At 46.1% G+C, this 14,648-nt stretch overlaps 1 protein-coding gene across 5 annotated transcripts in view; it reads left to right on the top strand.

Moving 5' to 3' along the window:
• dock3 (dedicator of cytokinesis 3) overlaps positions 1–14,648 on the top strand; it is a 442,683-nt gene that overhangs the window by 310,704 nt on the left and 117,331 nt on the right. For all 5 annotated transcript variants that reach the window (XM_064967497.1, XM_064967500.1, XM_064967498.1 and 2 more), the window contains exon 13: positions 2,452–2,540. In XM_064967497.1, coding sequence (XP_064823569.1) covers positions 2,452–2,540 — 89 coding nt within the window. The remainder of the gene's footprint in view (positions 1–2,451; positions 2,541–14,648) is intronic.

The following is a 14,648-nucleotide window of genomic DNA, read 5'->3' as shown; positions in this document are numbered from 1 at the left end:
CCTGTGCTGGAATAATACATTTTGGCCTTTCTCTTGCATTTCAAAGATGATGGTACAAAAAAAAATACAAAACAACGGTTGTTTTGTTTTCTTTGTATTTTCTTTTACCAGATCTAATGTGTTATATTCTCCTACATTCCTTTCACATTTCCATAAACTTCAAAGTGTTTCCTTTCAAATGGTATCAACAATATGCATATCCTTGCTTCAGGTCCTGAGCTACAGGCAGTTAGAATTGGGTATGTCATTTTAGGTGAAAATTGAAAAAAAGTGGCCAATCCTTAAGAGTTTGAAGCATGTTGTTTCGTTCCGGAGGCAAGTGTTCATGTTTCTGAATAACAATGAGCAACAGCTAAATGTGCATTTTAAAGTGAGGCATGGGGAGGGTCTCTACGCAGGGTTTGCCAGCACAGATAGTCTACACTGTTTTGAGTTGTGGGGATTTGGGGCATAAGAGCTTTGTGTGCCCACATAAAGGCTGTAGACAAGGTGAGGGTACCAGCGCCAGCGGGGGACATCGAGGTCAATGAGACGCCGGCAGCAGAGGCTGGGCCTAGTCATGTTATGGATGGTGGTGTAGCAGAGGCTGGGTCTAGTCATGTTATGGATGGTGGTGTAGATGAGGCTGGGCCTAGTCATGTTATGGATGGTGGTGTAGCAGAGGCTGGGTCTAGTCATGTTATGGATGGTGGTGTAGCTGAGGCTGGGTCTAGTCAGGTTATAGATGGTGGTGTAGATGAGGCTGGGTCTAGTCATGCTATAGATGGTGGTGTAGATGAGGCAGGGTCTAGTCATGCCAGTGATGGTGGTGTAGATGAGGCTGGTGTCTAGTCAGATTAGAGATGGTGGTGTAGATGAGGCTGGGTCGAGTCAGGCTAGATATGGTGGTGTAGATGAGGCTGGGTCTAGTCAGGCTATAGATGGTGGTGTAGATGAGGCTGGGTCTAGTCATGTTATGGATGGTGGTGTAGATGAGGCTGGGTCTAGTCATGTTATGGATGGTGGTGTAGATGAGGCTGGGTCTAGTCAGGTTATAGATGGTGGTGTAGATGAGGCTGGGTCTAGTCAGGTTATAGATGGTGGTGTAGATGAGGCTGGGTCTAGTCATGTTATGGATGGTGGTGTAGATGAGGCTGGGTCTAGTCATGCCAGTGATGGTGGTGTAGATGAGGCTGGGTCTAGTCAGGTTATAGATGGTGGTGTAGCTGAGGCTAGTGTCTAGTCATGCCAGTGATGGTGGTGTAGATGAGGCTGGTGTCTAGTCAGATTAGAGATGGTGGTGTAGATGAGGCTGGGTCGAGTCAGGCTCGATATGGTGGTGTAGATGAGGCTGGGTCTAGTCAGGTTATGGATGGTGGTGTAGATGAGGCTGGGTCTAGTCATGTTATGGATGGTGGTTTAGATGAGGCTGGGTCTAGTCAGGTTAGAGATGGTGGTATAGCTGAGGCTGGGTCTAGTCAGGTTATGGATGGTGGTGTAGATGAGGCTGGGTCTAGTCAGGTTATGGATGGTGGTGTAGATGAGGCTGGGTCTAGTCATGTTATGGATGGTGGTTTAGATGAGGCTGGGTCTAGTCAGGTTAGAGATGGTGGTATAGCTGAGGCTGGGTCTAGTCAGGTTATGGATGGTGGTGTAGATGAGGCTGGGTCTAGTCATGTTATGGATGGTGGTTTAGATGAGGCTGGGTCTAGTCAGGTTAGAGATGGTGGTATAGCTGAGGCTGGGTCTAGTCAGGTTATGCTCGTGGATGAGGAGAATATAGTGGAGAAGTGTAAGAGACGGGGGAGGAGGAGGGTGTCAAGCGGAAAAGGAAAGGGGGGAGAAGAAAGAAGTTGGGAGGGGAGAGGCTGGTGTGGTTAAAGGCCCCAAGGATCCTTTTGGGGGGGGGGGGCAGGTGGTCATGATGAGAGATGAGGAGGAGGAAAGTGAGTCTGAGGAAGAGGAAGATGAGGAGGCATTTTTTTCCATACATCTCCTCAATCTCTTCCTCTTCTCTCTTTCTCCCTCCCTCTCTCTCTCTCTCTCTCTCTCTCTCTCTCTCTCTCTTTCTCCCTCCCTCTCTCTCTCTCTCTTTCTCCCTCCCTCTCTCTCTCTCTCTCTCTCTCTCTCTCTCTCTCTCTCTCTCTCTCTCGTTTCTGCATTGCGTAAAAACTGTAGCCTTCTCACTACCAGAGGAAATATCCAGTCAGGTTCTTTAGATCAGTTAAATATTAATGCATTGAATGCAAAAATCTCTCACACACATACACACACACACACACTCACGCACGCTCACTCACTCACTCACTCACTCACTCACTCACTCACTCACTCACTCACTCACTCACTCACACAACACACATAGTTGAATGCCAATGCACTTGAGTGCAAAACATTTTTATGTCCACTAGAGATGTTTCCTTTCCTAGAGATGTTTCCTAGAGATGTTTCCTATCTTTGTTTCCCCTACAGATGTAACAATGAGAATGAGTGGTACCAGATCCATGAAAACATCATAAGAAAATCCAGCACCAAGTACACAGCTCCCAGCACCAACTATGGTATGTAAAACTAACCCCTGACTCTGGCTATGGTACTTACATGGTTATACTATTGAGGCCCCCCAGGTAGTGAGTGAGTGAGTGTGTGTGTGTGTGTGTGTGTGTGTGTGTGTGTGTGTGTGTGTGTGTGTGTGTGTGTGTGTGTCCCGTACCAAGTCCAACCCTTCCCAGGGATGACACACAATCTCATAATTTCCCTTCACTCCGATAATCTCTGTAATTGGTAGCCTACAAATATGAATGTCATTATCTTAGTTGATAGTGTGTACATCAAGGGCCTTCCCCCCTCAAAGCTCATTAGAGGAGAGAATCCAATGTCCCTCCCGTCGGATCTCCTCCTCCAATGAGCTTTGAGAGGGCGGGAGGAATCAAGGATCTGAAGGCCAGTTAAGTTTTTAGACAGTCAGTTAGATAATGTACATGTCATTGACATACCAGTTATATAACATAGTCCTCAGGATCAGTCACTGAGATAGGACTGCATTGGTAGGATAATCATATAGTTCAAATAAAATCAAATGTATTTATATATAGCCCTTCGTACATCAGCTGATAACTCAAAGTGCTGTACAGAAACCCAGCCTAAAATCCCAAACAGCAAGCAATGCAGGTGTAGAAGCACGATGGCTCGGAAAAACTCCCTAGAAAGGCCACAACCTAGGAAGAAACCTAGAGAGGAACTAGGATTTCAGGGGTGGCCAGTCCTCTTCTGGCTGTGCCGGGTGGAGATTATAACAGAACATGGCCAAGATGTTCAAATGTTCATAAATGACCAGCATGGTCAAATAATAGGTCAGAGACAAGGTAGCACGTCCGGTGAACAGGTCAGGGTTCCATAGCCGCAGGCAGAACAGTTGAAACTGGAGCAGCAGCACGGCCAGGTGGACTGGGGACAGCAAGGAGTCATCATGCCAGGTTGTCTTGAGGCATGGTCCTAGTGCTCAGGTCCTCCGAGAGAGAGAAAGAAAGAGAGAAAGAGAGAATTAGAGAGAGCATACTTACATTCACACAGGACACCGGATAAGACAGGAGAAGTACTCCAGATATAACAAACTGACCCTAGCCCCCCGACACATAAACTACTGCAGCATAAATACTGGAGGCTGAGACAGGAGGGGGTCAGGAGACACTGTGGCCCCATCCGAGGACACCCCCGGACAGGGCCAAACAGGAAGGATATAACCCCACCCACTTTGCCAAAGCTCAGCCCCCACACCACTAGAGGGATATCTTCAACCACCAACTTACCATCCAGAGACAAGGCTGAGTGATGGTGTTGATGTGAGGCATGTCCAGCCATCAAAGCTGGACAATAGCTGTAATGTACTATACTTCTCTCAGTCATGGCTGAACAAGGACATGGAAAGTATAAATCCAGCTGGTGCTATTCAGGAAGTCTCTAGGTTCTGCTCGCCTGAGAATTCCTCATGATGAGCTGCAGACCATACTATTTACCAAGAGACTTTTCATCTGTAGTTTTCGTAGCTGTCTATTTACCCACCACACACCGATGCTTGCACTAAGACCGCACTCAACGAGTTGTAAAGGGTCATAGCCAAACAAGAAAATGCTTCATTCAGAGGCAGCGCTCCTGGTGGACGGTGATTTTAATACAGGAACACTGAAATCAGTTTTACCTCATTTCTACCAGCATGTCACCTGTGCAACTAGAGGGATAAAAACTCACCTTTACTCCACACACAGCGATGCGTACAAAGCTCCCCCTCCATTTGGCACATCTGACCATAACTATATCCTCCTGATTCCTGCTTGCAAGCAAAAACTCAAACAGGAAGTACCAGTGACGTGCTCAATACAGAAGTGGTCCGATGAAGTGGATGCTAAGCGACAGGACTGTTTCACTACCGCAGACTGGAATATGTCCCGTGATTCATCCAATGGCATTGGTGAGTTTTACACATCAGTCACCAGCTTCATCGACGTTGTCTTCCCCACATTAACCGTAAATACATATCCCAACCAGAAGCCATGGATTACAGGCAACATCTACACTGAGCTAATGGCTGGGACTGCCACTTTTAAGGAGTAGGACTCTAATCCGGACGCATATAAGAAATCCAGTTACGCCCTCTGACAAATCATCAAACTAGCAAAACATTAATATAAGACTGAGATTGAATCCTAATACACCGACTCTGACGCTCGTCGGATGTGGCAAACTATCACAGATTACAAAGGGAAACTCAGCAGAGAACTACCCAGTGATGCGAGCCTACCAGATGAGCAAAATGCCTTCTATGCCTTCAAGGCAAGCAACACTGAACCATGCGTGAGAGCACCAGCTGATCCGGACGACTGTGTAATCTCGCTCTCCATAGCCGATGTGAGTAGACCTTTAAACATTTTAATATTCAGGTTAAGGCTGCAGGGCCAGACGGATTACCAGGACATGTACTCAGAGCATCCACTGACCAACTGGCAAGTGTCTGTAATGTTTTAAGAAAACCACCATAGTCCCTGTGCCCAAGAAGACCAAGGTAACCTGTCTAAATGACTACCGAGCCGTAGAACTCATATCTGTAACCCGGAAATGCTTTGATGGCTGGACATGGCTCACATCAACACCATCATCCCAGAAACCCTGGAGCCACTCCAATTCGCATACCACCCCAACAGATCCACAGATGACGCCATCTCTATTGCACCACACAATAGAGATTTGTCCGGTGCAATAGGAACAAAAGGAACACCTACGTGAGAATGCTGTTCATTGACTACAGCTCAGCGTTCAACACCATAGTGCCCACGAAGCTCATCACTAAGCTAAGGACCCTGGGACTATTGTTCATCCATGACTACACGACACCAACACCATCATCAAGTTTACCATTGACACAGCGGTGGTAGGCCTGATCGCTGACAACGATGAGACAGCCTATAGGGAGACCTGGTATTGTGGTGCCAATCATAGACCGGCTCTTCCTTGGTTTGTGTCTTTTCTAGGGAGTTTGTCCACTGTGCATCTACATTGGCTTGCTGTTTGAGGCATTCGACCGCAAGGCGCTACAGAGGCGGAGTCAGAGGAAGGCTCTAAAAATGTTTCTAAGACTCCAGCCACCCAAGTCATGGACTGTTCTCTCTGCTTCCACACGACAAGTGGTACCGGAGTACCAAGTCTAGGACCAAAAGGCTCCTTAACAGCTTCTACCCCCAAGTCATAATACCAAATAATGACAAAGGAAATGTATTGAAAATTACATAAGTATTCAGACACATTTACTTAGTACTTTGTTGAAGCACCTATGGCAGTGATTACAGCCTCGAGTCTTCTTGGGAATGATGCTACAAGCTTGGCACATCTGTATTTGGGGAGTTTCTACCATTTTTCTCTGCAGATCCTCTCAAGCTTTGTCAGGTTGGATGGGGAGTGTCTCTGCACAGCTATTTTCAGGTCTCTCCAGAGATGTTCAATCGGGTTCAATTCAGGCCTCTGGCTGGGCCACTGAAGGACATTCAGACACCTGTGTTGTATTGGCTGTGTGGATCTCTCTGTACTTTGCTCCCTTCATCTTTCCCTCGATCCTGACGAGTTTCCCAGTCCCTGCAACTGAAAAACATCCCCACAGCATGATCCTGCCACCACCATGCTTCACCGTAGAGATGGTGCCAAGTTTCCTCCAGACGTGATCCTTGGCATCCAGGCTAAAGAGTTCAATCTTGGTATCATCAGAACAGAGAATCTTGTTTCTCATGGTCTGAGAGTCTTTTGGTGCCTTTTGGCAAACTCCAAGTGGGCTGTCATGTGCCTTTTTATTGAGGAGTGGCTTCATAACGTAACAAAATGTGTAAAAAGTCAAGGGGTCTAAATACCTTCCGAATGCACTGTACACTCACACACACAAAACACACACACACACACATGTGCATATTGACGCCACAAACACATACTCACACATAGACACGCTTTGACATATGCTGCTGCTACTCTGTCTATTATATATCCCGATTGGCTTGTCACTTTTACCCCTACCAACATGTACGTACTGTATTATCTCAATTACTTCAAATACCTTGCACATTGACTCAGTACTGGTACTCCTTGTATATAGCCTCATTACTACCTGGTACCCCTGCATATTGACTCAGTACTGGTACTCCTTGTATATAGCCTCATTACTACCTGGTACCCCTGCACATTGACTCAGTACTGGTACTCCTTGTATATAGCCTCATTACTACCTGGTACCCCTGCACATTGACTCAGTACTGGTACTCCTTGTATATAGTCTCATTACTACCTGGTACCCCTGCACATTGACTCAGTACTGGTACTCCTTGTATATAGCCTCATTACTACCTGGTACCCCTGCACATTGACTCAGTACTGGTACTCCTTGTATATAGCCTCAATACTACCTGGTACCCCTACACATTGACTCAGTACTGGTACTCCTTGTATATAGCCTCATTACTACCTGGTACCCCTACACATTGACTCAGTACTATACATATGTGTCTCTACATATTATGATTGTTGAATGATATAGCACCATTTTGATCTATTTCTCTTGAATATATTTCTTTACCACATAACCATAGTCCCAATCTACCCATAACATAGAGTCACTATAGTCCCCATCTACCCATCTACCCATTACATAGAGTCACTATAGTCCTAATCTACCCATAACATAGAGTCACTATAGTCCCCATCTACCCATAACATAGAGTAACTATGTCCCCATCTACCCACATAGAGTCACTATAGTCCCCATCTACCCATAACATAGAGTCACTACAGTCCCCATCTACCCATAACATAGAGTCACTATAGTCCCCATCTACCCATAACATAGAGTCACTATAGTCCCCATCTACCCATAACATAGAGTCACTATAGTCCCCATCTACCAATCTACCCATAACATAGAGTCACTACAGTCCCCATCTACCCATAACATAGAGTCACTATAGTCCCCATCTACCCATAACATAGAGTCACTATAGTCCCCATCTACCCATAACATAGAGTCACTATAGTCCCCATCTACCCATCTACCCATAACATAGAGGCACTATAGTCTGCATCTACCCATAACATAGAGGCACTATAGTCCCCATCTACCCATAACATAGAGTCACTATAGTCCCCATCTACCCATAACATAGAGTCACTATAGTCCCCATCTACCCATCTACCCATAACATAGAGGCACTATAGTCCCCATCTACCCATAACATAGAGGCACTATAGTCCCCATCTACCCATAACATAGAGGCACTATAGTCCCCATCTACCCATAACATAGTCACTATAGTCCCCATCTACCCATCTACCCATAACATAGAGGCACTATAGTCCCCATCTACCCATAACATAGAGGCACTATAGTCCCCATCTACCCATAACATAGTCACTATAGTCCCCATCTACCCATCTACCCATAACATAGAGGCACTATAGTCCGCATCTACCCATAACATAGAGTCACTATAGTCCCCATCTACCCATCTACCCATAACATAGAGGCACTATAGTCTGCATCTACCCATAACATAGAGGCACTATAGTCCCCATCTACCCATAACATAGTCACTATATTCCCCATCTACCCATCTACCCATAACATAGAGGCACTATAGTCCGCATCTACCCAGAACATAGAGTCACTATAGTCCTCATCTATCCATAACATAGAGGCACTATGGTCCCCGTCTACCCATAACATAGAGGCACTATAGTCCGCATCTACCCATAACATAGAGTCACTACAGTCCCCATCTACCCATAACATAGAGTCACTATAGTCCCCATCTACCCATAACATAGAGTCACTATAGTCCCCATCTACCCATAACATAGAGTCACTATAGTCCCCATCTACCCATAACATAGAGTCACTATAGTCCCCATCTACCCATAACATAGAGTCACTATAGTCCCCATCTACCCATAACATAGAGTCACTATAGTCCCCATCTACCCATAACATAGAGTCACTATAGTCCGCATCTACCCATAACATAGAGTCACTATAGTCCCCATCTACCCATAACATAGAGTCACTATAGTCCGCATCTACCCATAACATAGAGTCACTATAGTCCTCATCTACCCATCTACCCATAACATAGAGTCACTATAGTCCCCATCTACCCATAACATAGAGTCACTATAGTCCCCATCTACCCATAACATAGAGTCACTATAGTCCTCATCTACCCATAACATAGAGTCACTATAGTCCCCATCTACCCATAACATAGAGTCACTATAGTCCCCATCTACCCATAACATAGAGTCACTATAGTCCCCATCTACCCATAACATAGAGTCACTATAGTCCGCATCTACCCATAACATAGAGTCACTATAGTCCCCATCTACCCATTACATAGAGTCACTATAGTCCCCATCTACCCATAACATAGAGTCACTATAGTCCTCATCTACCCATCTACCCATAACATAGAGTCACTATAGTCCCCATCTACCCATAACATAGAGTCACTATAGTCCCCATCTACCCATAACATAGAGTCACTATAGTCCGCATCTATCCATAACATAGAGTCACTATAGTCCCCATCTACCCATAACATAGAGTCACTATAGTCCCCATCTACCCATCTACCCATAACATAGAGTCACTATAGTCCCCATCTACCCATAACATAGAGTCACTATAGTCCGCATCTATCCATAACATAGAGTCACTATAGTCCCCATCTTCCCATTACATAGAGTCACTATAGTCCCCATCTACCCATAACATAGAGTCACTATAGTCCGCATCTATCCATAACATAGAGTCACTATAGTCCCCATCTTCCCATTACATAGAGTCACTATAGTGCCCATCTACCCATAACATAGAGTCACTATAGTCCCCATCTACCCATCTACCCATAACACAGAGTCACTATAGTCCCCATCTACCCATAACATAGAGTCACTATAGTGCCCATCTACCCATAACATAGAGTCACTATAGTCCCCATCTACCCATCTACCCATAACATAGAGTCACTATAGTCCCCATCTACCCATAACATAGAGTCACTATAGTCCCCATCTACCCATAACATAGAGTCACTATAGTACCCATCTACCCATAACAGAGTCACTATAGTCCCCATCTACCCATAACATAGAGTCACTATAGTCCCCATCTACCCATAACATAGAGTCACTATAGTCCCCATCTACCCATAACATAGAGTCACTATAGTCCCCATCTACCCATAACATAGAGTCACTATAGTCCCCATCTACCCATAACATAGAGTCACTATAGTCCGCATCTACCCATAACATAGAGTCACTATAGTCCCCATCTACCCATAACATAGAGTCACTATAGTCCGCATCTACCCATAACATAGAGTCACTATAGTCCTCATCTACCCATCTACCCATAACATAGAGTCACTATAGTCCCCATCTACCCATAACATAGAGTCACTATAGTCCCCATCTACCCATAACATAGAGTCACTATAGTCCTCATCTACCCATAACATAGAGTCACTATAGTCCCCATCTACCCATAACATAGAGTCACTATAGTCCCCATCTACCCATAACATAGAGTCACTATAGTCCCCATCTACCCATAACATAGAGTCACTATAGTCCGCATCTACCCATAACATAGAGTCACTATAGTCCCCATCTACCCATTACATAGAGTCACTATAGTCCCCATCTACCCATAACATAGAGTCACTATAGTCCTCATCTACCCATCTACCCATAACATAGAGTCACTATAGTCCCCATCTACCCATAACATAGAGTCACTATAGTCCCCATCTACCCATAACATAGAGTCACTATAGTCCGCATCTATCCATAACATAGAGTCACTATAGTCCCCATCTACCCATAACATAGAGTCACTATAGTCCCCATCTACCCATCTACCCATAACATAGAGTCACTATAGTCCCCATCTACCCATAACATAGAGTCACTATAGTCCGCATCTATCCATAACATAGAGTCACTATAGTCCCCATCTTCCCATTACATAGAGTCACTATAGTCCCCATCTACCCATAACATAGAGTCACTATAGTCCGCATCTATCCATAACATAGAGTCACTATAGTCCCCATCTTCCCATTACATAGAGTCACTATAGTGCCCATCTACCCATAACATAGAGTCACTATAGTCCCCATCTACCCATCTACCCATAACACAGAGTCACTATAGTCCCCATCTACCCATAACATAGAGTCACTATAGTGCCCATCTACCCATAACATAGAGTCACTATAGTCCCCATCTACCCATCTACCCATAACATAGAGTCACTATAGTCCCCATCTACCCATAACATAGAGTCACTATAGTCCCCATCTACCCATAACATAGAGTCACTATAGTACCCATCTACCCATAACAGAGTCACTATAGTCCCCATCTACCCATAACATAGAGTCACTATAGTCCCCATCTACCCATAACATAGAGTCACTATAGTCCCCATCTACCCATAACATAGAGTCACTATACCCCATCTACCCTTAACATAGAGTCACTATAGTCCCCATCTACCCATAACATAGAGTCACTATAGTCCCCATCTACCCATCTACCCATAACAGAGTCACTATAGTCCCCATCTACCCATAACATAGAGTCACTATAGTCCCCATCTACCCATAACATAGAGTCACTATAGTCCCCATCTACCCATAACATAGAGTCACTATAGTCCCCATCTACCCATAACATAGAGTCACTATAGTCCCCATCTACCCATAACATAGAGTCACTATAGTCCCCATCTACCCATAACATAGAGTCACTATAGTCCCCATCTACCCATAACATAGAGTCACCACGTCACATTATACTTGGAGAAGGTCTGACTTTTTTCTTTCTAAACTTTTCCTTCTGATTGAGCCAGCTGCTGAGGGTAATATGAGAAGCAGACTGATTTATTCTGTAGTAATCTTTTGTCCATTTTAGACTGAAACATAATGACAGAAAAGCAGAATACCTTCCTCGCCTCTTCTCTGTACATCCGTGGGAGTTTCTGTTTCAGCAGCTGTTCAGCTCCGAGTTGGTTAGCTGTTAGCATCCTCAGGGAGCCATTCAATATGTATGAAACTTCAAACAACTGCAGCTACAATACCTCAGGCTTTTAAATGGTTGAGAAAAAGGCAAGCAGAATAGAAAATGCTCTCTTTATGTTAAAAGTCCACGCTCACACACACACACACACACACACACATACACACACACACACACACTGACAGTGGGTGAGGCAATGGGTGGTGATGGTTTGATGATAGCATAATGCCATAGTGTCTGCAATAGTAGATGAAGTCGCTTCAGGCTTGAGTTACATTATTTGTCCATGCTCGCACCATCTTCTAATGTCTGGCCATTTGCTGCCCAAAAAATTGCAATAAAAAAATGCTTTCTAAGGTCCTCCTCTCCTCTTCCCCTCACTGAAGTACTGTATTGTTGCGACTTTGTACTGAGGTGGCTAAGGTAGTCAAGCGCAGGAGAGCAGAGATGTCAAAAGTAGCGTCTTTAATAGGCAAGTCCAAAATGTGTCAGGTACAATACCAATAAACGGCCAAGACAAAGGAACACACATTCACTCACGGAAGGAGAAGAAACAAGGCTCCTTACTTTACCTACAACACTGTACACACGTGAATAAACTGAGGAAAACCTCAACGAGCAACATGAAAAATAATCCCGCACAAACCTAAGTGGGGAAACAGGGGTAAATATACACACAGAAATGAAAGCAAATGAAAACCAGGTGTGAATGAAAACAATCTAGAAGAAAAAGAAACGCACACCTATTTAAGACGAGGTGCTGGCTAGCGGAGTAGAAACTTGAAAATAAAAATAAAAGAGAGCCGCACACTCTAGGAGCTCAGATGCAAAAATGTAATTACCAACGTTTCAACTGCCAAACGGAAAAGGAAACATGGATCGATGATGGCTAGTAGACCGGTGATGGTGATAGCTAGTAGGATGGTGATGGTTAGTAGACCGGTGATGGTGATGGCTAGTAGACCGGTGATGGTGATGGCTAGTAGGATGGTGATGGTTAGTAGACCGGTGATGGTGATGGCTAGTAGGATGGTGATGGCTAGTAGGACGGTGATGGCTAGTAGACCGGTGATGGTGATGGCTAGTAGACCGGTGATGGTGATGGCTAGTAGGATGGTGATGGCTAGTAGGAAGGTGATGGCTAGTAGACCGGTGATGGTGATGGCTAGTAGGATGGTGATGGTTAGTAGACCGGTGATGGTGATGGCTAGTAGGATGGTGATGGCTAGTAGGACGGTGATGGCTAGTAAACCGGTGATGGTGATGGCTAGTAGACCGGTGATGGTGATGGCTAGTAGGATGGTGATGGCTAGTAGACCGGTGATGGTGATGGCTAGTAGGATGGTGATGGCTAGTAGGAAGGTGATGGCTAGTAGACCGGTGATGGTGATGGCTAGTAGGATGGTGATGGCTAGTAGACCGGTGATGGTGATGGCTTGTAGGATGGTGATGGCTAGTAGACCGGTGATGGTGATGGCTAGTAGGCCGGTGATGGCTAGTAGGACGGTAATGGTGATGGCTAGTAGGACGGTGATGGTGATGGCTAGTAGGATGGTGATGGCTAGTAGACCGGTGATGGTGATGGCTAGTAGGATGGTGATGGCTAGTAGACCGGTAATGGTGATGGCTAGTAGGCCGGTGATGGCTAGTAGGACGGTGATGGCTAGTAGGCCGGTGATGGTGATGGCTAGTAGGCTGGTGATGGTGATGGCTAGTAGTACGGTGATCGTGATGGCTAGTAGGATGGTGATGGCTAGTAGACCGGTGATGGTGATGGCTAGTAGGACAGTAATGGCTAGTAGGCAGGTGATGGCTAGTAGGACGGTGATGGCTAGTAGGCCGGTGATGGCTAGTAGGACGGTGATGGCTAGTAGGATGGTGATGGCTAGTAGGCCGGTGATGGTGATGGCTAGTAGGACGGTGATGGCTAGTAGGACGGTGATGGCTAGTAGGACGGCGATGGTGATGGCTAGTAGGACGGCGATGGTGATGGCTAGTAGACCGGTGATGGTGATGGCTAGTAGGATGGTGATGGCTAGTAGACCGGTGATGGTGATGGCTAGTAGGATGGTGATGGCTAGTAGACCGGTAATGGTGATGGCTAGTAGGCCGGTGATGGCTAGTAGGACGGTGATGGCTAGTAGGCCGGTGATGGTGATGGCTAGTAGGCTGGTGATGGTGATGGCTAGTAGTACGGTGATCGTGATGGCTAGTAGGATGGTGATGGCTAGTAGACCGGTGATGGTGATGGCTAGTAGGACAGTGATGGCTAGTAGGCAGGTGATGGCTAGTAGGACGGTGATGGCTAGTAGGCTGGTGATGGCTAGTAGGACGGTGATGGCTAGTAGGATGGTGATGGCTAGTAGGCCAGTGATGGTGATGGCTAGTAGGACGGTGATGGCTAGTAGGACGGTGATGGCTAGTAGGACGGCGATGGTGATGGCTAGTAGGACGGCGATGGTGATGGCTAGTAGGCCGGTGATGGTGATGGCTAGTAGGACGGCGATGGTGATGGCTAGTAGACCGGTGATGGTGATGGCTAGTAGGATGGTGATGGCTAGTAGGACGGTGATGGTGATGGCTAGTAGGATGGTGATGGCTAGTAGGCCGGTGATGGCTAGTAGGCCGGTGATGGTGATGGCTAGTAGGCAGGTGATGGCTAGTAGGCCGGTGATGGCTAGTAGGCCGGTGATGGCTAGTAGGATGGTGATGGTGATGGCTAGTATGACGGTGATGGTGATGGCTAGTAGGCCGGTGATGGTGATGGCTAGTAGGATGGTGATGGCTAGTAGGCCGGTGATGGCTAGTAGGCTGGTGATGGTGATGGCTAGTAGGACGGTGATGGTGATGGCTAGTAGGCCGGTGATGGTGATGGCTAGTAGGCCGGTGATGGTGATGGCTAGTAGGCTGGTGATGGTGATGGCTAGTAGGCCGGTGATGGCTAGTAGGCAGGTGATGGCTAGTAGGATGGTGATGGCTAGTAGGCCGGTGATGGCTAGTAGGATGGTGATGGCTAGTAGGCCGGTGATGGTGATGGCTAGTAGGCCGGTGATGGTGAT

Source organism: Oncorhynchus masou, chromosome 6 (assembly GCF_036934945.1).
Source record: "Oncorhynchus masou masou isolate Uvic2021 chromosome 6, UVic_Omas_1.1, whole genome shotgun sequence".
In the NCBI taxonomy this organism is placed as follows: Eukaryota; Metazoa; Chordata; class Actinopteri; order Salmoniformes; family Salmonidae; genus Oncorhynchus; species Oncorhynchus masou.
Note: the sequence above shows the minus strand (reverse complement) of the source record. Positions and strands in the feature narration are given on the sequence as shown.